Raw genomic sequence first — 26545 nt, 5'->3', positions numbered from 1 at the left:
GGGCCGCTTTCGGCACCAACACCACTGGACTAGCCCACGGGCTGCTGGAAGGTTCTATCACCCCCAGCTCCAGCATCTTTGCCACCTCACGCTGGATGCTATCCTTCACTCGGTCAGAGAGCCGGTAAGACTTGTTCTTTACCGGGGGGCTATCCCCTGTGTCCACATCATGGGTACACCAATGAGGGATTCCAGGCGTGAGGGAGAACAACGAGGCGAACTGTCCCAGGACATGGCGACAGTCCCTCTGCTGCTCTGGGGTCAAGGATGGGGAGAGGACTACACCTTCCACCGAACCATCCTTCTCCTGTGCCGCAAGAAGGTCAGGAAGAGCTTCACTCTCTTCCTCTTCGCTCCCATCCGTCACCATAAGGAGAGCAAGCTCCGATCGCTCATGGTGCGGCTTCAGGCGGTTGACGTGGAGCACCCTGAGGGGCTGACGGGGGTTTTTTACATCCACAACGTATGTGGTCTGGCCTCGCCTCTCCACAATGTCGAACGGGCCAGTCCACCGGTCCTGGAGGGCACAAAGCTCCCCAGGTTCCATAACCCACACCTTCTGTCCAACGTCTAACTCGACCGTCCGAGCGTTGCGATCATACCACTCCTTCATCACGGTCTGGCTAGCCTCCAGGTTCTCTGTGGCTGCCTTCCACAGCTTGGCCATCTGGCTGTGGAACGCCAGCATGTAGCTGACAATGTCACGGGGAAGCTTCTGTGAAGTCTTCTCCCACCCCTCTTTCACTAAACTGAGGGGACCCCTAACGGGATGGCCATAGAGCAATTCAAACGGGCTGAACCCGACTCCCTTCTGCGGTACCTCCCAGTAGGAGAATAACAAGCAGGGGAGGAGGACGTCCCACTTACACCTCAAGCCTTCTGGAAGGCTTCGGATCATCCCCTTCAATGTCTTATTGAAGCGCTCTACAAGTCCGTTAGTCTGGGGGTGGTAAGGAGTGGAGAACCGGTAGGTCACTCCACACTCCTTCCACATGGCCTGCATGTAGGCCGACATGAAATTTGTGCCCCTGTCCGACACCACGACCTTCGGGAATCCCACTCGGGTAAAAATTCCCAACAGTGCCCGCGCCACCACCGGTGCAGTGATGGTCCTCAGAGGAATAGCCTCTGGGTACCTTGTGGCGTGGTCCACCAAAACCAAGATGAACCGGTGTCCCGCTGCGGTCGGAGGGTCCAATGGCCCAACAATATCGATACCGACCCTCTCAAAAGGGGTCCCGACCACGGGGAGCGGTTCCAACGGGACCTTCACTTTAGTCCCCGTCTTGCCACTAGCCTGGCAAGACTTGCAGGTCTTGCAAAAGGTGTCTGAGGCAATCCTCATCCTGGGCCAATAAAAATGGGGGACTAACCATGCAAAGGTTTTGTCCTGGCCCAGGTGTCCAGCTAAGGGTATCTCGTGCGCTAACTCCAGCAGGAAGGCCCGGTAACATTGGCGGACCACTATGGCCCTCGAAGATCCATGTACCGGCACCCTGGGCTCACTGTATAGGAGACCATCCTCCCAATACACATGATAACCTCCCAGTTCCTGACTGGCCACTTGAGCTTCGGCCTGCCGCCACATACCCTCAAGAGTGGGGCACGTCCTTTGTGCTTGACAAAATTCCTCCCGGGTAGGCCCTCCTTCCACTTGCCAGTCAGCAAGGGTCGGCAAGTCCTCCACAGGAACGACATCTACCTCCGCGGACTCCGGGGGCACCTCTGCGGCCTCCCCATCCGACTCACGGGGCATGTCCTCTACCACCTTCTTCTTCCCACGTTTGGGTTTGGGTTGGGCCATGATTCCAGGCTCCAACTCCGGGTGAGTTCCATGCCGGGCAGCCATGGACCGCGTGCTTACGCAAGTCCACCCTGGTAATCCCAGCATCTCAGTGTGAGCGTGAAACTCGACGTCCTTCCATTTGGTGTGCTCCAGGTCGTTCCCTAGCAAACACCCCACAGGCAAGGCAGGGCTCACAGCAACTCGCAGTAGGCCTTTGACTCCTCTCCACTCGAATGGAACACGAGCCACTGGATAGTGACTCAAACTGCCGTCAGCCAATACGGCCGGATGGAACTCCTCGGGGACTACTTGGTCTGGGGACACCAGCCACCGCACGACAGTGGTCATGCTGGCCCCTGTGTCTCTCAGAGCTTCCACCTCCTCCCCATTAATTCTCACCCTCTGCTGATATTTAGCAGTGTTCGGGGGCAGGGACACTACGGGGACCACTTCTCTATCCCCGAGTGAAACCAGCGTCAGGCCTGTCCACTCCCCTTCCCTATCTAAGGGCAGCTCCACCCCAAGCGCTATACTACTCACCCCGGGACTTTTCCCGCCCAATGGGGCTGGTGGTCGCTTGCGACACTTGGGATCTCCTCTGTAGTGTCCAATCTCCCCACACTCGTAGCACCGCACAATCCTTGGCTGCTGACTCCTGTCAGGGTAAGTGGGTCTTGTGGAATTGGACGGGGGTGGGGTTCCTACTCCCTTCCCAAACTTATTTTGGGGACCTTTCGAGAACTCCACCTTTTTATCTCCCCCCTCTTTCTTCTGGGGGAAACGCCATCTCCCCCGGGGCCCTTGTGAGACACCCGGGTGCTCACCCAAATATCTGCCTCCTCCGCAAGCTCTCGAGGATCCTTCAGCTTGCGGTCCACCAGATGTTGGCGCAGCTCCGGAAAGCTCTTATCCAAGAGGTGCTCCCTTAAAAAAAGATCGTACAACCCTAGGTAGTCCTGCACCTCGCTGCCACGCACCCAACCATCTAGTGCCTTCCTCGCATAATCAAAAAAATCTACCCATGTCTGGGTGGACAGCTTATGGCTGCCACGAAACTTCTGCCTATACTTCTCGGGGTTCAGGCCAAACTTCTTTAACAAGGCCTCTTTCATGGGGGCGTACCTAACCTGATCCGCCTTGGCCAAATATAACAGGGTGTCCCTAACAGTGGGAGGTATATACCGGTAGAGACCACCTCCCCAGTTACTCTCGGGTACCCCATGGGCCGTTAAGGCTACCTCGTATGCCTCCAACCACTTCATGATGTCATCCCCTAATGTATAATTGGCTATGACTTCTTTGGGTAGGTAGAATTTTGGTTCTTGAGGTTCCCTGGGTATGCTGCCACCATTGTCTTTGTTAGACGCGTTCAATTGGAAGGCGCGTAGCTCCAGCTCTTTTAACTGAAGCTCGTGCGCCAGCTTCTTCTCCTCCATTGCCCATTTCTTATTCTCCCTTTCCCTTTCTCTTTCCTGCTCCAACTTGGCTAGTTCCCATCTTAATTGCCTCTCTTCCCTTCTGTCCTCATACTCCTTTGGAGACGCGCTCCTACTAGACCCTGTCCTACTACTGGCCCCAGAACGTCTCTCTGGGGGCACATTTTCAGACTCCTCTATGTTTACGATGTCTAGGACTTCCTGGGCGCTCTCCTCCTGAGGTGCATCTGGCGCCTCCTGTCCCTCATCCCCTCTCCCTTCTGGGTGGGCTTCTACCTATGCCCTAATGGCGGTACGGAGTTCCGGCCCTTTGGCCTTCCGCATCCCAGGCACCCCCATCTCCTGCGCGAACTCCCTCAGTTGCCTCACGGTGTACCCCTCGAGGTCCGCTAGCCGGGATTCCATTCTGGCAGGTGGGGACCTAGACACTAAGGAGAAAATTCCTAGGGTGTAGGCAACAGTCAATAGCTAACCAGGCTTCTTGCACTCTCTACCTGGACAGTGGAACCAATAATTCAGCAAACAATGGTTTCTGAGCTCTGGAACAAAAAAAATGTAGGATAGGCATTTAATTGTGGCGCCCTTCGCCTCACGGAAGGGTGCTGTATGGTCACAGGTCCCAAGGATCCCACCGCTGGCCAACAATGTAGGAACCTGGGGTCACCAGGCCCTAAGGGCGGTAACGTGGCGCGAGCCGGTCGGGCAACCAGAGGGCTATGTGTTAAGCAACCATACACCACACGCTTCTCATGGACTAGGGACACACACAATAAGTGACGCCACACCGGTGAAATTATGCAAATACTTCAAGTTTATCGAAGTATAGCTGGTCAGTTGCAGTTCAGGAAGTAACAAGGCGATACATGCATCATAATACCATCCATCAGTAAATACAGCAATCTTGGCGATATTTATGCAGTGCCTAACCTCATTCAGATACCCACGGCAGTTGGCTAAGTGCGGGTGATTATAGCGCTGTGCGCGCTAAGCGAGGCCTTTCCCTGAACAGGCCGTCTAACACAGCACGATACTCGTAATGGGTGACATCGGGTACATTAACATGGAGCCTGTAGAACTGAGCGCTCCTCGTAATCGATGGCCCCTAATCCTGTGAAGCAAAGCATATAAAACCAAGCGCTACGCGCAATCATTTACCTGTGAATACATTTGAGCAGGGCATATAACACAACGCGTGATTCTTAATCAGTTGCCTGTATCTACTTCTGAGCAGAGCATATAACACAATGCGCCGCTCGTAACCCTGGGCATGTAAATACTTTCGAGCCGGGCATATAACACCACGCGCTACTCGCGATCATTAGCATGCAAATACTTTCGAGCAGAGCATATAACATAACACGCTACCCGTGATCGTTGGCATATAAATACTTTCGAGCAGAGCATATAACATACCACGCTACTCGTGATCCTTAGCATGTAAGTACTTTCAAGCAGAGCATATAACGTAACGCGCTACTCGCGACCATTGACATGCAAATACTTTCGAGCAGAGCATATAACATAACACGCTACTCGTGGTCCCGGTCTCTCAGGACGTGGAAGCGGAGTCGGTGGCGTGAACCGCCACGCGAGGGTAATGTCAGTCAGTACTTGGGAAGGCTTCCAGCGGGGAGTGTTCCCGGACTCGAGGAGCAAGTCCCTATGCTCCGGTGCAGTTCACAGAGCACCGCGCTCAGTATCGTGGAAGGGGGGGACACGGACAGGATCCCTCGGCGGGGTCTCTCCGTCGCGCAGGCAGGGGAGGGGACTCCCACGGAGGGGACAACCCGGGCCAAGTGCGGTGTGGTTCCCAGACCAGCAGGGGGCGCACCAGGGGGGATCTCGGCCTCCGGGCTTACCTCCGTCTCAGCGTCAGCAGGCGTCCGTCCTCACGACGATGGGGGAACTCGTCCCCGACCTTGCGCTCTTCCTCACACGGCTGCGACGGCAGCGGCGGGGCCCCGGGCTTCTCCTGGGCCTCGCGACACAGCAGGGCACCTCTCCAGGCCTCCAGGCCGCGGCGGTGAGTGCGCTGGCTTCGTCGTCGCAGGGGGGGGGGCTCAAATTAAGGATGGGGATATAGTGCTCAGCGGAGCACGCTGCCGGGGGTCCCAGACCAGGGCAGGAAGCGCGGGGGTCACAGCGCTAGTACCTGGTCGATCCCCGGTGGCTTGACAATCGATTTAGTAAATAGTTCACTAGGTTAGCTTGGACATGCAGTCTCAGCTCTGGCATTCAAGGCTTACAGCTCGCTCTTGTCATGCAGTCTCAGTTCTTGCAGTTAGGTTTCACGTCTCAGTTGTCAGATGAAGTCTTGTGGCGCAGATGTATCTGGCGCCCTTAAGGGATTCTGTTACGGGGGTAGGAATGGAGAGGGCGACTAGATCCTTCCTAGTCAGACTGGCAGAGAGTCTCTGGGTCCTCCTACTACTGGGCAAGATCAGTGGGATTCACAGGGCACCTCACTCACTTAAGAGGCAGTACCTAAATCCTGTCACTCTCAGAGGCATAAGTCCCTGGCTAGGCCCACCGCCTACACTCCTGGTGGATTCTTCCAGCTCTGCTTCACCCCAATGGCCAACTCACTACAAAAGTTTCCCTCCCACTCTTAAGTAGCCCTAGGTCAGGTGACCTCTAGCCAAGGCGGCAAAAGTAAAACCCCACCTCCCTTCTAGAAGGTTCCAGCATCTTCCAGGAGCTTCCCCACTCTACCTATGGGACAAAAAGGCGGGCTGGTGTCGCAACATTGTTGTGGGTCCCAGCCAGCTCCTGGCAGCTAGGGTGCTACTATGAAAAACGACCACCCTGCAGTAGCAGAGGTCTGTGGCAGCCATCTTGGGAGAAGGGAGCACCTGCACCTTAACACTGATTGGCAATGAAAAGGCGCCCGGAGACCTAGTCCAACACAAAAATGAGGGTGGAAAAAAATGAGGCACGATACAAAAATAGAAGGGGAGACCACCCTAGGGCTGACAGGTCCAACAGGTGTTATATATCACATCTGATAAATAACGTACCCCATAGTATCTTTATTTATCAGGTATGATAAATCACATCTAAACTCGTAATCAGAGCCTCAGACGAGTAATTCCAACAAAGTCCTGTTTTTAGGTTTCGCTGAGCCAGCGCATGCGCTGCTCTGCGAGACATTTAGTCAGTGGGGTTTTCAAAGTGCTACCACACCCTTTTGCTGGCCTAGGGCTTGCGGTTTCGCGCGCAGCCGCCAGCTTTCAGTGCCTGAGGCGCCATCTTCGCTCGCGGCACCCTTACCGCGTGATCACTTTCACTATTGCCACGCGCGCGCGCACCACTCGCGTTTTTTTTTAATTTCATTTTTGCGCGCCCGCACATAACTGCTAGAAGGGGTGTGGGGGATGCCAGTGGTGATGCGCTTTGCAGCTATCAGTGTCGGTTTCTCCCCTTACTCCATTGGCTACAGTGGCTTCACATTCTGCTGCAAGTTGATAGGGCAGGAGCGATGCGAGGCTCCTTCCCACTGGCTTATAGCGGCAGAAAAACTCCAGCTTGGTCACGTGATGGCAGAAGCAAGTTCCTTAATGAAAAGCCATGCTGTTAGATGACATGGTAGTCTGGATCTGGAACTGTCACAGCAGATATGGGAAATAGATCAAGGAGCCCTTATACCATCCAATAACATCTCAATGCAGCAATCGGTGTGTCCCAGTGATTATCATTGTTATATGATTAAGTGAAAACAGCATTTGGTATCACTGGAGAGGGTGCTGCAAACTAACTAATAAAAATATTTAATACTGACACACACGACGATGGTGAACCACTCTACCTCGAACGTCCATGAACTCCTCGGTGCCATTTGTCATGTTCACTACACACACTTAACAGGTAGGATTTTGTAGGAGTTAAACAACTCCCTTTCATTAATATACATCTGGTGCTTTTAGAGGGCCTGCTTCCCCCTGAAAAGTTGGCAGAGCTGCCGATTTTCCATAATGCAAGCATTTGTGAATTGTGCGCGGAATGAAGCCGATACAATCTCCTGACTGCGACACAAATTCTCATTAATTACAACCTTGTCAGCAAAAGCATTATCGAAGCTGAATATGAAAATGCTAATGAGTCCTCATTTGCATATTTTTCTTAGTTGGAATGTCATTAATTATTACATTTTATGATGATGAATGCAGCTGTCGATGCTCTCCGATGCATAATTAGCCATCAGAATGCGAGGAGCCGATGAGCACTTTTTTGTGGGAAAAACTCAAATTTCCCTCAGTCTGTCCTCTCTCCTTAAAAAGGCAACACTGAAAACTTTGTGCATGTTAACGATCCCGAAATAAATCCAGGATGCGTGTTAGCAAAAAAAAAAAAGAAATCACTCAAAAAAATATATTTTTCAGCCTGCACTCTTATGGAGTAGGAGCAGCTCTTATTAAAAAAAAAAATCCTTATTCCAGCTTAATTAATGCCACGGTTAATTATAACACCATGATGTCAGCGGTTTTAATTAAGTATTGGCAGTGTTACAAGAAAACTCCTCTCTGCAGTAAAAGTCACTCTGCAGATCTGTGCAGAGAGAAAGCCTGTAGTTGCTATCTTTCCGTGGTTCTGCGGGTAAGGTGGCACACACTGGCAGAAAAGTATGTGCAGGATTCCAGAGCCCATTGGGCCTCACCTGCCTGACCTCTTTTTTTAAGCTAAAGTGTAACTGAAGATGACAACACATAACTTACCCTCCTCTATGCCACTGGGAACGGTGTTTAGACGAAAAAAGACAAGCATTGGCATAGCCAATAGGTCTAGCTTTTGGGACCTTATAAGTGTTTAGCTATGCAACAGTTGATGTTGTTGCACCAAGTATATTGTGGTGGATAACTAAACACTTATAAGGTCACAAAAGCGAGACCTTTTGGCTATGCCAATGCTTGTTGGAAGATAGCCATCCAACCTGGTGATGACATTGTGACTGAGGGGTATGTCCAGAAAGGCGATAGAGAATTCTGGTTGCAAAATGTATTAATTCATCCAGTGGGGAAAATTATTTTGGGCAGTGCTACCAGTAACCCAATAAATTAGGGATCATGCAAAATGTGGGCACCTCCTGATTCAAATTTATTAAGACTGTTCCTCCCGCAATAATGAACTCTTTGCCCATTTTTGCTTTACGGATTAGACTTCTGAGTACTCAATCTCTGCTTGTGGCTGTTTTAGGGAAAGGGAAGTAGACGCTTTTGGGCAGAATGGTAATGATGACCTACAGGTGTTTTCCAAATGAATGCATGTTCTCTGTGACATGTTCTGTACATCACTGAATGCATTTGCCAAGTAAGCCATGGAATATTTTCTGTTTAAGACACAGGTCTCCTTCCAAGATGCATCTTCCTGTTTTTCTGAAGAGGAGTGGACCCTTTTACAGGAATGGCAGAAGAAATTGTGTGGGAACCTGATGAAAGAAATTCACCAAGCCCTGATCTCATTGGGTAATGTTACACTGTTGATCATTATCGTGAGATTGTACCATTGGTGAAATGCTGCCTCTATTGTGGAATTTTGAGGATTAGTGTGCTTTGAAGATAATTGCAAAACTCTAAAAGTATTTATTTTCCAAGTTGAAGTGATAGGAATACGTTCAGATGGATTGGGAGTGCCTGAACGGCAGACAGAAAAGAGAAATCTTTTTTTTGAAAAATTGTAGAGGTTTCCCAGCACAAATTGCTCCACATAAAATCTAGAAGAATTTTGCAAGTGGAAAACTGTTGGAAAGGACTCTATTGTGCTTAAATAGTGGTCATTAAGACCACTACTGCTAACATTCTGACCTAATACACTCAGAATCGAGAAAACAAATCCCCCACTGTTATGCTCGTTATGCTGTACCCTGGAGTTATTTCTTCCTAAACAATGTTGTGCCTGACAAAACCCTCAAGATTTAGAATGATCGACTTAGCAGTGACTGTCACTTTGGCACGTTAAAAGAGATAAGAAATAATCCGAAATGAATTTGTCAAAATAGGGATCTGACATTCAGTTCTGTTAAAAAAAGAGTACTATGACGAGTTAGTTGTATCATTGAACATAAATGTATACCTTTAGTACATTAGGTGCACCAGTTTGCCAGGTCTTGTATTCCTACAAACTGTGAACAACAGGGTTGCTTCTACAATCATATATTGTTCCCCAGAGATAGGGCGCATTAAACACTTAATTTGCAAGTATTGTTTTATCAGTTTTGCAGTTTCAGTGAAAGGCTAAGCATGTGAGCTCTGCCAGCCAACATATCCAGTCGTGCTCCCTTAATCCAAGGTAAATTCTACAGCTGGACAGTGAGGCAGGTTTATTTCTGGGCAGATGTGTTGAGGTTGAGCCTACTGCTTATCACATCATCCTCCCCCCCCCCCCTCCCCCCTTGGACATTTTAGTGTTTGCTGAATGATGTTTTATTTGGAATACGGACTGTTTAAAAAAAAATATATATATTTTATGTTTCAGTTCCCCCTCAAAATTGTATATCCTTCCCACGCAGGGTTTCTGTTAGATTCTCAACTTTACACGTGTGTATACTGTTATACTCCTCCCACCAAATTTCCACTTTGTACATTTAATCCACACCTTCCCACCTCTGCTTCAGTATACAAAACACATAAATGCACATTTTCATTTCAGTGATCCTTGTGCGTATGATGAATGAAAATTCCTGTTGTGAGTTTTCATGTAGTATTTGTAAATGTTGAGGTATATTCTGACATTGTGCGCACCTCGCAACACACATCACAATTGTTCATAGTGCCATATGCAGACACAACACATTAGTAAGTCCGTTTTATAAAGAGAGCCGTTCGATATATATTATCTACATTGGTGTTGGGCAAGTTTAATCCTGTATGATATGTGCAGGGCAAGGAGGCATATGTTAAGGTTGGGACACGGAGGCATGTGTTGAGGTTCTTGACAGGGAGGCATGTGTTGAGGTTCTTGACAGGGAGGCATGTGTTGAGGTTCTTGACAGGGAGGCATGTGTTGAGGTTCTTGACAGGGAGGCATGTGTTAAGGTTCTTGACAGGGAGGCATGTGTTCAGGTTCTTGACAGGGAAGCATGTGTTAAGGTTCTTGACAGGGAAGCATGTGTTAAGGTTCTTGACAGGGAGGCATGTGTTATGGTTCTTGACAGGGAGGCATGTGTTCAGGTTCTTGACAGGGAGGCATGTGTTAAGGTTGGGGAGGGAGTCATGTGGTAATCTTGGGGCACAGAGGCATGTGTTAATGTCGGGTTTAGGGAGGCATGTGTTAATCTTTGGGTAGGGAAGCGTGTGTTAAGGTTGAGGTAGGGAGGCATGTGTTAATATTGGGGCAGGGAGGCATGTGTTGAGGTTCTTGACAGGGAGGCATGTGTTGAGGTTCTTGACAGGGAGGCATGTGTTGAGGTTCTTGACAGGGAGGCATGTGTTGAGGTTCTTGACAGGGAGGCATATGTTGAGGTTCTTGACAGGGAGGCATGTGTTGAGGTTCTTGACAGGGAGGCATGTGTTAAGGCTCTTGACAGGGAGGCATGTGTTAAGGCTGGGGCAGGGAGTCATGTGTTAGTGTTGGGGCAGGGAGTCATGTGTTAGTGTTGGGGCAGGGAGTCGTGTGTTAAGGTTATGCATAAAAATGGTATTTAGACTGGGTGGACATCTGTCGACTAGGCAATCTCTGGCTATGCCGTGCTTGTTCAGAGTTTCGATTGGGATGAGAGATTCCTGCAGCCTTCAACATGCTTGGACAGCAGATGTAATAGGGACATGACTGGATTCTGAAGTTGTGATTGGAAGCTTTTTGGAGGGGGCCTGTAATAGCTGCAGGCCTCATGTTCTCCTGGTTACCAATGCTAGATGTTCAATTACAACTTCACTGCATACTCCGGGAGCATGTTCTGGCCCTTCTGTAGTCTGTTTTGCTCCCATGTGTTGTTGAGGAAGTCTCCAAATGGTTGCCCGTACACTGCAAGGAACTCTCTGGCATTGGCCCTGTTAGTGGCTTCCTGCTAACAGGCTTGATGTTCTGCTTCACTGAGGTGTTGGATTACTCAGGTAGACCTTGGAGGTCCGCACAGTGCTCCACCACCACATTTACCACCATGTTCGCCTCCTTTTAGTGACGTTGACGTTTTCTTCAGTCACCTTCCCATCTGGCTACTTCTTGTAGGGAGGCACAGGGAGGAGAGGACAGTGGCCTGAGAGTATTTACGAGAGCCGGGTGATTGCTTTCTAAAATGTTTGCTAATGGTCTCTCTCCTCCACTAATTCCCTTTCAGAATATTGCCCAGAATATGCTGCAGATTATGCTATTCATTTCAATAATGCCGAGTGTATATGTGGTGTGAGGATTTCTTAATGCAAATTTATGGGCTGTATATTTACATTAGAAAATTCGGGACTATTCAAGTCAATATAATTTGCATTGGCACATGAGGATGGCTCGCCATATTGGTATGGCACAGAATACTATGAACGTACTTTTTGGGGAAAGGGACAATGTTTTTACAAATGTTTACATTTGTACAGAAGGGTCATCGGCCATATCTGTGTGTGCATACGGGTATGTTTGCAATATTATTGTGTGAATCGGGTCCCAAATATTACAATAAGTATCCAATGCAATGTGATAGTGTCAAGTCAGATGAGGTGATATATTATGACTTGTACATCCAAAGCCTCCTCTGCATACGGTTGATGGTATATTAATGTATGTATCTGGAGCCAGCTTGTGTCTGGTCCGTATGAGTTATTTTGAGCATTTATCAGGAAGGAGCTGCGAAGCAGTTGCGGAGATTCCTAGACCTAACCTCAGTCATACCATGGTGTGAAGCCACAGCACAGCTGAATTAAGCAACACTGAATGATATTTAAAAAGCATCTAAAAGACCAAACCCAGTGGAAGCAGAAGAACAGGAGCTACTCCAGACAAATACCTTCTCTGTTTAATTGGATGCAAGATTGAGGTGACTGCACTCTCTATCCTGTGTACCTTAGATGGAGATGTTGTTATTAATGTGTTATTCAGTCAGTTGTGTCTGTGAAACATGCACATCCATTGTGGATCGGTGCTTGCCTTTAGTATCTAGAAAGGATATATGGGCCTGTATTTCATTAATGTTTGCGGGTGTGGAACATCCTGCATTCCCTCAATAATCAGTCCAAGAGCGGGCTTTTTCAATCCCTTACGCATGTTCCTTGATTTAAAAAATTGCAATAGGGATGAGACCTTAATATTTGTGTTTTATTGATATTGTTTCGAGCAACGTTTACATTTTAACTTTGGGGTATGAAGGCCTTTGGCCTCTTGCTCACTCCCAGTAAGGGGTGCCGTGCGAGTGCTTATATATACTAGAAGTAAGATAAAACAAACATTTATGTATGTGTTGGCATGTTGACACAGAAACTTATGTCATATTTGCATTTTGCTTGAGTGAAGTAATCGCTGTTAATATCCATGAATTAACCAGAAGCTCAAAGAGGCTTCAGAGATTCGGCGGAATTGCTGCCATTTGGTTAATCAAAGAATGTGGCTAAAAGGGGAACATCTCTTGGGGAGGAAATTAAGGATTCTGTGATAATTATATATATATATATATATATATATCTACTGGCGGTCGCCAGTAGATAGTTACAGTTAGGACCGAGTTCCCATAGGAAATCTGAAAATTCTATTTTGAATAACTTTGGCGCTGGTTGACTTATCTTCGTGAAATTTTCAAAACTAATGGGGCGCTCCGCTCAGCTCCTACCCTGAAAGTCTCGGGGTGATTCGTCAAGCGGGGTCTGAGAAAAAAGGGGGGTCCCAAAACGCGTTTTCCCCATGCATTTTCCCATAGGACCTTTAGTCGAAGGTACAGCCCGAACGGCTGAACAGAATTACTTGAAATTTGGCAAAGAGGTAGTCCTCAGGTCAGGCATGTGCCTTTTGCTTAAATGGTGTCAATCTGTTCAGTAGTTCCTGAGAAAATCAAAAGTAAAATCACATATATTTCTGTGCGGAGCCTAACCACACATCTCATCGTGAGATCTGATTGGCTGTCAGCACTTCATCCAAGAAGTGTTGGCAGCCATCTTGGGACCAATATACATGATAGCACCTCATTAAAAAGCATTGCAGTTAATAGAAGGTTTTAAGACTCTAGTTACATTATAAATCATTTGTTGATGGTACCATACTCATTTTAGGAATTGTGGTGTGTTCTAAGGTGATTTTACCATGTGAAAAAGCCTTCTGCTGTGATATCATGGATCATGCTTGAGAGAAAACTATTTTCTCATGCTTTTCGCACAGAGGTTTGGAAGGTGATCTATAAGCTAAACTGAGAGCATATTGTCTGTAAATTCATATTATCTTTCTCAGTCATGTGATAATGAAGTCTGACATTCTCAGTAAAACATGTACATCCAACAAGGGCAGAGACTGTCAGTTGATTCCTTTGTGTTCTACTGCAGCGTCCCAGAGTGTTCTAAAGAACAACTAGAGCGCTAACAGTCCTACTTATGACAAACGTACGGCACACCTGAAGCCATCTTGGTTGGAATAAACTGGTAACTCTTAAAACATTTAATTTAAAAAGGAACAAAATGAGGGGGTTCATTTTGCCATAGAAAGTATGATTAGTGCTGCAGAAAGAAAAATTAGGGCACATTTTGAGTGACTTCTCAAATCCTCTTCCATTTCATAAAAAAATTCTGACATGCAGACTGAAACATGCACTTTGAATACCAGCAGCAGACTTCCCTGGTGAGCAGTAGTTTTACTACAGTGATCTAATGAGCAACTAGAGTGCTAACATTCAGAATTTATGGCAAATGTGTGACACATCTGAATGCCTTCTTGATGGAACCAAAATAAAAAAAAAACTAAAAGTATTCTCACTGAGGAGACTGCAGTAAATGAGGAAATTAGGAAACTTCATAACAAATAAATCTCCCAAGATGGCCACCAGAGACGAAAGAGCCCAAATGTAGCCCAAATATCACTCAGATGTAGCTCAAGTATAGCCCAATGACAGAATGTCCCAGAGTGTTCTTAAGAACAACTAGAGCGCTTACTGTCTAACTTATGACAAAAGTAGGGCACACCTGAAGCCATCTTGATTGGAATAAACTGGTAACACTTAAAACCTTTAATTTAAAAAGGAACACAATGAGGGGGTTCATTTTGCCATAGAAATTATGATTAGTGCTGAAGAAAGAAAAATTAGGGCACATTGTGAGTGACTTCTCAAATCCTCTTCTATTTCATTAAAAAATTCTGATATGCAGACTGAAACATGCACTTTTAATACCAGCAGCAGACTTCTGTGGTGACAGTAGCTTTACTACAGTGATCTAATGAGCTACTAGAGTGCTAACATTCAGAATTTATGGCAAATGTGTGACATATCTGAATACCTTCTTGATGGAATCAAAGTAAAAAACTGGAAGCATTTCCTACTGAGGAGACTGCAGTAAATGAGGAAATTAGGAAACTTCATAACAAATAAATCTCCCAAGATGGCCACCAGAGACAAAAGAGCCCAAATGCAGCACAAGTATCACCCAGATGTAGCCCACATGTAGCCCAATGACAGAAGTGTGCAAAACACTTATTTTTTGTGTATTTGCAGTTTTATATAGTGCAGACTTGTCAGGTATTGGAGTGCTTTACATGAGCATTGGTTACATCACACAAGATCAAATTCATTTTGGTTGTAGACATGGGGAGATTAAGTGATTTGACCAGAATCACAGTATGTTGAGCTGAAGCAGAAACTCCAACCTGGTTCCCCAGTTGCAAAGTCTGCAGCTCTGGAAGTAACACCACATCCTCTCCCCTAGGTGCAACATTTAATCAAGTGGTCAACTGGATAAAAAAACATAAAGATTACAAATAATTTAAAAGTTCTTTGTCGCTATTTGAAAACTCAGAAAATAGGTCCTCATTTTAGTTTTTTAGAGCACTAACCATAATTTTGATGCAAATAAGACCTTCTCATATGTAATTTCTAAAGGAAATACTCTAGGTATTACAGTTTTGATTACATCAAGATTACGTCAGGCGTTCCACACTTTTGTAATAAATATAGAATGTTAGCAATCTAGTGGTTCATTGGGATACTGTTGAGAGGCAGAGGCCAGGGGCACGGACTCTGAAAATTGAAGGCAGGTAGGAGAGTGCAGATGCAACAATTTGACCACACTGGGCAGGCAGGAAGGGCAGTGGCAGCACAACAGACTATAGAGGGCAGTGGAAAGGGGGGTAGGGGCAACAAACCAACAATACAGGACTGGCAAGAGAGGCTGTGGCAATATAATAGACCATTGTGGGCAGAAGGAAGAGGCAGTGGTAGTACAACCATACATGCCAACAGACCTGTTTCAGCCAGGAAACGTCCACTGTTTTTAAGCTCAAATGGGCTTTATTTGATCTGTCTCCTGTCTACAATCTCCTCTTTTTCAATGTAACTCAAAGGGGAAAATCAATACCCCAGTTTTTTTTCAAAATCTCCCTCTTACCAAGTTCAAAATGTTCGCACGTATGGTACATTGGATCATGGTAGGCAGGAGGTATTGGGGTAGGGACATGGACTCGGATAACAGAGGACAGGAGGGACATGGAGAGGTGCACCAAACTGACCCTACAGGGCGGGCATCAGGGTTTGCAGCAGCACAATACACCACACAGGGCATGCGGGACGGGAGTGCAGCACAACAATCCATAGAAAGCAATAGGGAGGGGACAGGACCATGCACATGGACAACAGAGAACAGAGGGGAAAGAGGCAATGGTAGCTATCTGACCATAATGGACAGACAGGAGAGAAAGCTGCAGCATAACAGACCATAAAAGGCAGGAGGGACGGATCAGGGGAATTACAATGGAACAGACAAGCCAGGAGGGAGGGAATAGGGGTCTGCACATGGAAACAGAGGGCTGGGGGCAAGGGGGCAGGGCAGGAGCAGCAAGGTGACCATGGAGGTCAGGCAGGTTGGGCACTAGAAAAAAGACACACCATGGAGAGCAACAATGAGACTATGATGGCATACACACAGACCATGGAGGGAAGGTGGGAGGGGGTCAGGGGCAGCTAGCTGACCATTCAGGGAAGGTGGGAAGGGCCATGGCAGCACAGAAGACCATGCATGGCAAGCAGGAGAGTTAGTGGCAGCACAATGGCTATGATGGAGAAGAAGGAAGGTGCAGGGGCATGCACAAAGGACCATGGAGGATAGAAGGGAGGGTCAGGACCTGGGCACAGACAAGAGAGTTCAGGGGAAGGGACCTCACAACAGACCGCGCGGGGCAGGCAAGAGGAGCAGTTGCAGCACAGCAGACCAGGGAGGGCAGAAGGGTGTGGCAGTAAAATGGACCATGGAGGACAGGAGGAAGGGGATAGGGGCATGGCATGTGGACAGGCAGGGTGGGGGTGGCAGGGACAGGTTACAGTCATCTGACAATGCTAGGCAGGTGGGAGGGGAGTGGCAGCTCAACAGAACACTCAGAGTAGATAGGAGTGGCAGGTCCATGGAACATGGTGGGCAAAAAGGATGGAGCAGGGGCATGCACAAAGACATCGGAGGGCAGGGGGAAGGAGAATAGGGGCAGCAAGCTAAGCACAGAGGCTAAGCAGGAGGTCAATGATGGGCCATAGAATTGGGCAATGGAGGGCAGGAGGAGTGGACTGGTACATCATGCTAAATGGAGGGCAGTGGCAGCACATCAGACCATGCATGGCAGGAGGGAGGAGGCTAGTCCATGGATTCAGACAACAGAGGATAGGGAGGAGGTGGATGGGGCAGCAAGCTAACTGTTCAGAGAAGGTGGGTATTAGGAACTTTATTGTTTTTAAAATGTGTGTCTGTGCGAACTACTTAAAATATGAACAAGTATGCAGCATAATCTCACTTTTATTCAGGAACAAGAGGACGTTTGTGACTGTGACTCCGGGCTCACTTGGCAGAAACACCCCCTGACCCTCCACCCCCATCGCAAAATGTAATGCCCGTGAAAAGGGTAGGTGGACGCAGTGTTATATAGAACATAGTCCTGAGAGCACGATTGAAAATGAAAACTAGATATAGTATATGGTATAAACTATGCACCAAATAGTGTGATATAAGATGAACCGGGGCGTGAAATATAATATGCAATACATTGTGCGCAATGACAGATTCATTGGAGCGCGCGAGACAGCACAGGCACTAGCGCGTGCTATGCGATATGCGCCTTGGAGTGTAATATGCACAGGGCAGTGTTGTGTAACCTAACTAGTCTCTAAAGTTGTAATATAAAATATGTGCTGGGGAGTGTAACGTTGCATATGCACTGTGACAAAGATATGGATCCCAGATTGTAATATGTATGGCATAACGCTGTGCATTATATCATAGGCATCGAGGAAGGCACGTTAGATGGGGCAATATAACCCGTGCGAAGGCAAGTGTGGCATGACATATTCACGGGGTGGTGTTACAGTGCACATGGGCTAGAGAGTGTCATAGCATACACACTAGCTGGTGGAATACAACACAGAGGTGTGAGGCACTCGGCGGGCACTGGTGGGTGTAACACAGCATTGGGCTCAGCCAGAAGCACGCTGTGACTCTCAAGTGAGGTTTGTCTCCTTTCCAGAGAGTAAAATAAAAAGTATTACACATCCGGCGGTGGGTGTGTGTTTTATTAACCATGATGGGGTTTCTTGCATAGTTTGGTCGAATTTTTGTCGAATACCGTTTGAATGGCTTGGTGTGCTTGTATATTATATGTGCCCGTCAATAGCTACCCATGTTTGTATAAATAAACAACAAGGGTGTCTACTTGGAGAGTACCCACCGGCGGGGGCGCCGGGATTAGGCACGGTAGGGCGTCAGACACGTCAGAGCTTCACTAGCGGTGTAAATACATTCCATGTGGATTCATTCTATGCATAGTCGCCTTTTAATAAATATCACGCAAATCGTCATGGTGATAGGTAAATACGGTTTGTCCAGCATGTCCTAGGTGTTTCTATAAATATATATATTTTTTATATAATAAAAAACAAAGGCCGGCCCCGGGGGATAGGGTCCCCGAGGCCATAAGTGGCCTGAGGAGGGGGGCAACGCAGCTCCCCTCCTGAAGAATAAAAAAAAAAAAAGGCCATGACCCGGGGGTTGGGGACCCCAGGCCGATTAAGGCCTTGGGATGGCCAAATTAATTTTTTTAAAAAAAAAGATTAGGGTGTAGGCCCTGGGGGATGGGGTCCCCAGGGCCAGTAAATTAGAAAAAGAAGGGGGGGCCACACAGCCCTCCTTCTTAAAAAAATAAAATAAATAAAAGACCGGCATCGCGCCGGAGTCCATGCCCCCTCCTTGCAGCACTCTGCAAACGCGCCCCCTGGCCAGTTGTGAGTTGTGGAATTAATTCCCCTTCAATACTGAGGGTCCCTGAGGGCCAACTAGCCCAACAGGTATCTCCAGTATGCGCCAGGGAGCTGCGTTGCAGACAGGTGTTCTGAGGTCACGCCCCTTTTTAAATCTCTCTGCAACGCATCTCTGTGGCGCTTACTGGAGGTACCTAGTGGTCTAGTTGGACCCTAGGGACACTCAGGATTCAAGGGGACTTAATCTCCCAACTAAAAACGGCCACAGGGCGTGTTTACACAGTGTGTGAAGGGAGGGGACGGGTCCTGAGTTAACGTTTGCAAACAAGCCCTGTGGTGCGTTTTAAGTTGGGGAAATAATTCCTCTTCAATCCTGAGGGACCCTGGGGGCCAACTAGCCCACCAGGTGCTTCCAGTAAGCGCCACTGCGCTGCGTTGCAGAGAGGTGGTCTAGGCCGTGCCCCTTTTTACATCTCTCTGCAACGCAGCTCTGTGGCGCTTACTGGAGGTATCTAGTGGTCTAGTTGGATCCTAGGGATCCTCAGGATTCAAGGGGACTTAATCTCACAACTTAAAACGGCCACAGGGCGTGTTTACACAGTGGGGAAGGGAGGGGACGGGGCCTGAGGTGACGTGTGCAAACACGCCCTGTGGCGCGTTTTAAGAGGTAGTTTTAATCCCCTGCCCTATTATATACTAGGGGCTTACATAGGAGGTCATGCTGATCACAGGGGGACCCCAACGCATAGTGTTCCCTAGTGTATGTAGGTGTTTTCACTGTATTCTGAGTGTCTTTTAACATAGCACTGGCTCTAGGACTGGTTAGTCAGACTCAGTTACCACCAGTATCCGACTGAAAAAGTTGAGGGTACAGGATGATTTTGCAACAAGGCTTCTTTCTGCTCTTCTGTTTGTTCTTTCTGCACGTTATCCTTCTTCCTGCACTTTTCTTCGTCTTTGAGGACTTCTGTTGCTTCTTTCTGCATTTCTTTTTTTTCTTTCTGTGCGTTTTTTCTTCTTTCTTCACATGTCCTATCTCTGTAGGCATAGTTAGAAATTAGCATTTAAAAAACCTTTGAAATTCACTGAAAAAACCATAGGTTTCAGGCATGTTATAGTTAGGAATTAGCATTTAAAAAACCTTAGAAATTCACTGAAAAAACCATAGGTTTCAGGGGCGTTATAGTTAGCTGGACTTTTCACTCGTACAAAACCATTGAAATTCCCCCGTTCTAGTTAGTTCAGCTAACTATAACTCGCGCACCCACAATGCACTTTTGATGACGTCACATATTACATCACTCATGACATGGTCAGTGACATCACTGATGACATCACTGATGACATCTCAAATGACATCACTGATGACATCACTGGTGACATCATCCTTGTGATAGAGTGGCAGACCTCCTCTCCCCCTAATATAACCTTTGATACACACATTCAAAAATAGAAACTAAAATGTTCAAAACAATGGACATACCAATATCAGTAACAACAACCTATTCAGTAATTCTAAGATCCACATACACATCCACTCATTCACCAACATTCCTATAGTCACTCATACATGTACTCACTCATCATATGTACTCATACACCTATACATCCTGTTACACAACGCCACTCATCCATAGTTACTCACACACATAGTCACTCATGCTAATAAAGAATCAAACATCCATTTACTTGCATATACAGTTATACACATACCACTACACTTACTTCTCCAAAAACTTACACATACTTAGTCTTTTCAACAATCACTTATAGAAACACATACTTATTCATACAGGAACTCTTTCAATCTCTCACTCTCACATATACTCACTTATATACACCAATAGTCACACATACTAGTTTAAAACATATGTAGTTGCTCATAAAGACACTATTGAGACAGTCGTTCACTCACTAACACACCCATGCACACACTCATCCACCCATACAGTCCTGCACACATGCTGTCTTCAACACATACAAACAGTGAGTCACTCATTCATGCACCTATGCACTACGTAATACCCCCCACCGAACCATGCAGACACTCAGACACTCATACTGATACTCAAGAAACCAACTAATAACCTATATAAACACTCATGTAGCTACTTACCAACCCATGCAGCCACTCATACATAAAGTGAGAGACTGATACAGATATTTACATATTTAAATATTACTCACTAAGCCATGTATTCACTAAGATACACTTAATCAGTCAGTTACACAATCAATTTTTCAAAAACAAATCATCCATTTAGACACTTATATGCCCATTTATTCTTCCATCGACCTTGAGATATACATATATAAAACATATGTAATTTTCAGAAAAACACACATTCACTGGATGATGTCATCAGTGATGTCATCAGTGATGTCATTTGAGATGTCATCAGTGATGTCATCAGTGATGTCACTGACCATGTCATGAGTGATGTAATATGTGACGTCATCAGCAGTGCATTGCGGGCGCGCGAGTTATAGTTAGCTGAACTAACTATAACGGGGGAATTTCAATGGTTTTGTACGAATGAAAAGTCCAGCTAACTTTCAGTGCTAAAGTTGACTCTGCCATTAAAGTGGCGATATACCTTCAAGTTTAAATATACTCCGGCTCAGACACATGTGAGACCAAGTTAAATGATTTCCTAGCCTGTCTGAATGGTGAATGGATCTGTCTTAAAATGATCAGTCAACATTGGTGCCATTAGCTGAGTTCTGCACCGCAAATACTACATGTCCCTGGGTGCATTGCCACCAAAGTCTGGAAGTCATTTGAGTTTGTGCACCCATCACTGATCCAAATTGCCTAGCAGAATTTTACAGTGAGTGCAGATGAGTTAAAATAAACTTCACCAAATTCACGCTCTGTTATGGGAGTGTAGGAAAGCAAGGTGTCTTTAACTCCTTGAGGGAGGAGAGTGAGTATAGGGCAGGTTTGGGTGGGAGTTTGGAGTCAGTGAAAGGTTCCCAAGGTGTCTTTAACTCATTGAGTTAGGAGAGTGAGTGAAGGGCAGGCTTGGGGTGGAGATTAGAGGCAGTGAAAGGTTCACACTGTGTCTTTAACTCCTTGAGTGAGGACAGTGACTGAAGGACCGGCTTGGGTGGGACATTAGAGGCAGTGAAAGGTTCCCCATGGTGTTTGTAACTCCTTGAGTGAGGAGAGTGTGTGAAGAGCAGGCTTGGGTGGGAGATTGGAGGCAGTGAAAGGTTCCCCATAGTGTCTGTAACTCCTTGAGTGAGGACACTGAGTGAATGGCAGGCTTAGCGTAGAGATTAGAGACAGTGAAGGTTCCCCATGGTATATGTAACTCCTTGAGTGAGGAGACTGAGTGAATGGTAGGCTTGGGGTGGAGATTAGAGGCAGTGAAAGGTTCCCCATGGTGTCTGTAACTCCTTGAGTGAGGACAGTGACGAAAGGACAGGCTTGGGTGGGAGATTAGAGGCAGTCAAAGGTTCCCAAGGTGTCTGTAACTCCTTGAGTGAGTGAATGGCAGGCTTGGGGTGGAGATTAGAGGCAGTGAAAGGTTCCCCATGGTGTCTTTAACTCCTTATGTGAGGAGAGTAAGTGAGGAGCAGGCTTGGGTGGGAGATTAGAGGCAGTGAAAGGTTCACACTGTGTCTTTAACTCCTTGAGTGAGGACAGTGACAGAAGTCAGGTTTGGGTGGGAGATTATGTGCAGGGAAAAGGTTCCCAAAGTATCTTTAACTCATTGAGTGAGGAGAGTGAGTAAAGAGCAGGCTTGGGTGGAAGATTAGAGGCAGTGAAAGGTTCTCCAAGGTGTCTATAACTCCTTGACTGAGGAGACTGAGTGAATGGCAGGCTTGGGGTGGAGATTAGGGGCAGTGAAAGGTTCCCAAGGTGTCTTTAACTGCTTGATTGAGTGAAGGGTGGTTTGGGTGGGAGATTAGAGGCAGTGAAAGGTTCCCAAGGTGTCTTTAACTCCTTGAGTGAGGAGAGTGAGTGAAGGACAGACTTGGGCAGGAGATTAGAGGCAATGAAAGGTTACCAAGGTGTCTTTAACTCCTTGAGTGAGTGAAGGGCAGGCTTGGGTTGGAGATTAGAGGCAGTGAAAGGTTCCCATGGTGTCTTTAACTCCTTGAGTGAGTGAAGGGCAGGCCTGGGTGGGATTAGAGGCAGTGAAAGGTTCACAAGGTGTCTTTAACTCCTTGAATGAGGACAGTGAGTGAAGGGCAGGTTTGGGCGGGAGATTATGTGCAATGAAAGGTTCACACTGTCTTTAATTTCTAGAGTGACGGAAGGACAGGCTTGGGTGGGAAATTAAAGGTTGTGAAAGGTTCCCAGGGTGTCGTTAACTCCTTGAGTGAGTAGATTGAGTGAAGGACAGGCTTGGGTGGGAGATTGGAGGCAATGAAAGGTTCCCCATGGTGTCTGTATCTCCTTGAGTGAGGAGAGTGAGTGAAGAGCAGGCTTGAGTTGGAGATTCGAGGCAGTGAAAGGTTCTCAAGTTGTCTATAACTCCTTGAGTGAGTGAAGGGCAGGCTTTGGGTGGAGATTAGAGACAGTGAAAGGTTCCCAAGGTGTCTTTAACTCCTTGAGTGAGGAGAGTGAATGTAGGGCAGGTTTGGGCGAGAGATTTGAGGCGGTGAAAGGTTCACACTGTGTCTTTAACTCCTTGAGTGAGTAGAGTGACCGAAGGGCACACTTGGACAGGAGATTGGAGGCAGTGAAAGACTCCCAAGGTGTCTTTAACTCCTTCAGTGAGGAGAGTGGGTGAAGGGTAGGCTTGGGTAGAGATTAGAGACAGTGAAAGGTTCTCAAGTTTTCTTTACCTACTTGAGTGAGTAGAGTGAGTGAAGGGCCAGGCTTGGACAGGAGATTGGAGGCAGTGAAAGGTTCCCAAGGTGTCTTTAACTCCTTGAGTGAGTAGAGTGAGCGAAGGACAGACGTGGGCAAGAGATTAGAGGCAGTGAAAGGTTCCCCATGGTGTCTTTAACTCCTTGAGTGAGGAGAGTGAGTGAAGGACAGGCTTGGGTGGGATATTAGAGGCAGTGAAAGGTTCCCCATGGTGTCTGTAACTCCTTGAGTGAGGAGAGTGAGAGTAGGGCAGGCTTGGGTGGGAGATTAAAGGTTGTGAAAGGTTCCCAAGCTGTCTTTAACTCCTGAGTGAGTAGAGTGAGCGAAGGACAGGCTTGGGTGAGGGTTTAGAGGAGGTGAAAGGTTCCTGTCAGTATGCCATTTTAGCCAGTTAAGCTGAGGTGTCTGCCTATTTACTGTCCTTAGTTTGTTCGTTTGGTGGGTGTATGTAAGTGATATTAGCGAGGCAAGGGAAAGGGTGCTATTTTAACTTTAACCATGGCCTGCCAGCAACAACAAAGACCCCTCCCTCCTCCCATCAAACTGAGAGCTGCACAGCACACTTAAAGAAGCTCACTGCGTCTGAGTTGATCATGTTGCTGGAAGTGGCTACTTCGGCGAAGCAGAAGCACTTTAAAATATTTGAATGCTGGGTGAGGCACCAGGTTATGCAGCTCAGCTTCATTTTCTTCTTTCTCAGCCACAAACTCCCAAAGCAAGGGGTTGCTTCTAAGAAACCAAACAAACCCCCTAATTCCCTGATGTGCCCTACATTTTCTCTTTGAACGTTATGGCTAAGTCAATCAGGGGTTCCCTGAACTGTAAATGGGTGGGAGAACAATAGGTTTGGCTTTTTTACTTTAAGAAGTGACATACATCTGAGCCTGATACGAGGTTGGCTGCAGAGTAATTTCCAGCCTTCAGGCCCCAAATGAAGTATATTGGAATATCTCACGTCACACCTCTGAGGTTGCTGTCATTGAAGCCAGTTCCTTTTTTGATACTAAACCTATGCCACTAGATAAAGAAGATTATTCTCAATATCAAATGAGCACCTAAAGTAGAATTATTCATTCATGTTTCCTTTCATCACCAGGGCCTCTTATTGTCACCTCAGTGTTTTCGTTGAAAGCTAAAGAAAAGCAGATGCTGTACACCAAGAACAGCCAGGAGTCTGAGAGACACTGTGTCAATGCTTCCCCAAGTAAGTGATGGGCACTCCAGGTGCAATGTGACAGTAATGGTTACCGTTTGCACAGTCAATACTGGCAGATAGAAGAAATACACAGTGCATGCGTGCTCACTTGTAGCAGATACATACATACTGCATGCAGACTACAAACAGCAGCAATCACAGCAAACTCACACAGGGACACACAAGTATTTGTGCCCACCAAGAGCACAAAAGGCAGAGTTAGAGATCACAGCAGTGTGCATTATCTCATGCAAGTCCACCCAGGGCTTCGCCGCAAAAGACCAGGCACTGTTTACAGGCTGCAACAGTGAACCACACACAGCAAATATATGGCACATGTGCTCACCCATACCAGAGAAGAATCTGGTTAAAGACTGCAGCAAACACGTACACAGGTCAATTATTTTACTCACAGCAGAGAAGGCTCTGCTCAGCTGTCTGGGCTCCAAAGGGGTGCAAGTGGTTCAGCAACACGTGTGACTTATGCATGGGGAGGGAGCACTGACTGATCTAACAGTGTCCACACACCAATAGGGAGCACTGACTGATCTAACAGTGTCTACACACCAATATGTACTTCAAGAAAAGACCACAAACTTCAAGAAAAGCGTTGATCATCAGTAACGCCAGTGGGACCCCTATTCATGTTGGACTTTTCATTGTAAATTCTTTGGAATAGACACTTCTTATTCACTTCTACCAAAGCACTCCAGGGAGAAATAGAAACCAACATACTGTACACAATAGCTAAAAATAAACTGAGGTGTGATGTCTCGATCAAAGAAATGCTTAAGATTAAAGACACTAGTAAAACTAACTAAGCACAAGCCATGGACAGAAGTTCCCTAGAACACGAGTCGATCCCAGCCATATCACAAGCATTCTTCCAACAGTTCCTGCAGGAAATGAAATAGGTGGTGACGGTCAGTGTGAAAGAATACCTCAAAGCTATTAAAAAAATGTTTAAGAGCTGGGCAGAAAATTAGACGACTTCGAGAATAGAGTTGATGACCGAACTGAGGAACACCACCTATCGGAGATTTGACTGGTAAGGTGGGAAGAACGATACGAAGAGATATCTCTGAAACAGGAAGTCTTAGAAAATAGGTCTGGATGGAATAATGTAAGAATTAGAGGCTTTCCAAGGGGTGCAGAGGGACCCAATACGCAGCCACTGCTGAACTTCATCAGTGATTGCCCGAAGGACCATCTAGTTAGAAAAGATAGCGCACACAGAGTGGCAGCAATGAGCAAACGCAAAGAGGCCCTGCCAGATCATATTGCTCGGATCCATTTCTACGATGAAAATGAAGAAATAATTGGAAAGACTTGAGATGGCAATCTAGTTGATTACAATGGTAATGAACCTTTGTTTTTCAATTGTGTAGAGGGTGCACCCTTTCGAGACCGAGTGAAATCAAGCTCATCATGGAGCACCTTTGGGCTCAGAAAATAGTTTACCAATGGTATTATCCTTTCTGGTTACTTTTCACCTGGAATTTGAAGAAAAATCAACTTATTTCCTTGCAGGAGGGAAAGAGATATTGCGAGGTCATGAGGAAGACACTTCCTTGCCATCGCTAAATAGAGGCCGGAACAGGAAGAGAATTGAAAGTGGTCAAAAATCAGAGTTAAAAAACTTTGCAAGCTAAGAAAGGCACAATTGAAGAAGTGATCTGACTCAAAAAGGACATAAAAGCACCCCCTCAGGTAGAAGAGAGTACTAGAGCTGCTGAAGATAGAAGCCCTACTTCCAGCAAGTAAAATGTCATGGGTGTACCTTGAGGAGGAGGCTGTGGTTGCATAAGAGCCCTGGAATCCTCAACATGAGAATGATAAATCTAACCTCCACGAGAACGGGGGCAGATGACACTCTGATATTTTATACCAGGTGACTCCAACCAGTCCTTCGCCAGCTACCAGTAGCTCCCAGACAACTACAAAGTAGCTTGCAGCCTTGAGT

The 26545-nt window shown here is 46.7% G+C and overlaps 1 protein-coding gene across 10 annotated transcripts in view; it reads left to right on the top strand.

Annotated features, from left to right (window-relative positions):
* Positions 1-26545, top strand: part of LOC146799811 (uncharacterized) — a 373412-nt gene that overhangs the window by 64886 nt on the left and 281981 nt on the right. For 7 of the 10 annotated variants that reach the window (XM_085620685.1, XM_085620690.1, XM_085620686.1 and 4 more), the window contains exons 2-3: positions 8555-8681; positions 24484-24591. In XM_085620685.1, the coding sequence (XP_085476811.1) occupies positions 8555-8681; positions 24484-24591 (235 nt within the window). The remainder of the gene's footprint in view (positions 1-8554; positions 8682-24483; positions 24592-26545) is intronic. The other 3 variants (XM_085620683.1, XM_085620689.1, XM_085620688.1) reach the window with 2 other exon arrangements.

This window comes from Triturus cristatus, chromosome 8, assembly GCF_964204655.1.
Source record: "Triturus cristatus chromosome 8, aTriCri1.1, whole genome shotgun sequence".
Taxonomy (NCBI): domain Eukaryota; kingdom Metazoa; phylum Chordata; class Amphibia; order Caudata; family Salamandridae; genus Triturus; species Triturus cristatus.
The sequence above is the reverse complement of the archived record's forward strand: the minus strand, read 5'-3'. Positions and strand labels throughout refer to the sequence as shown.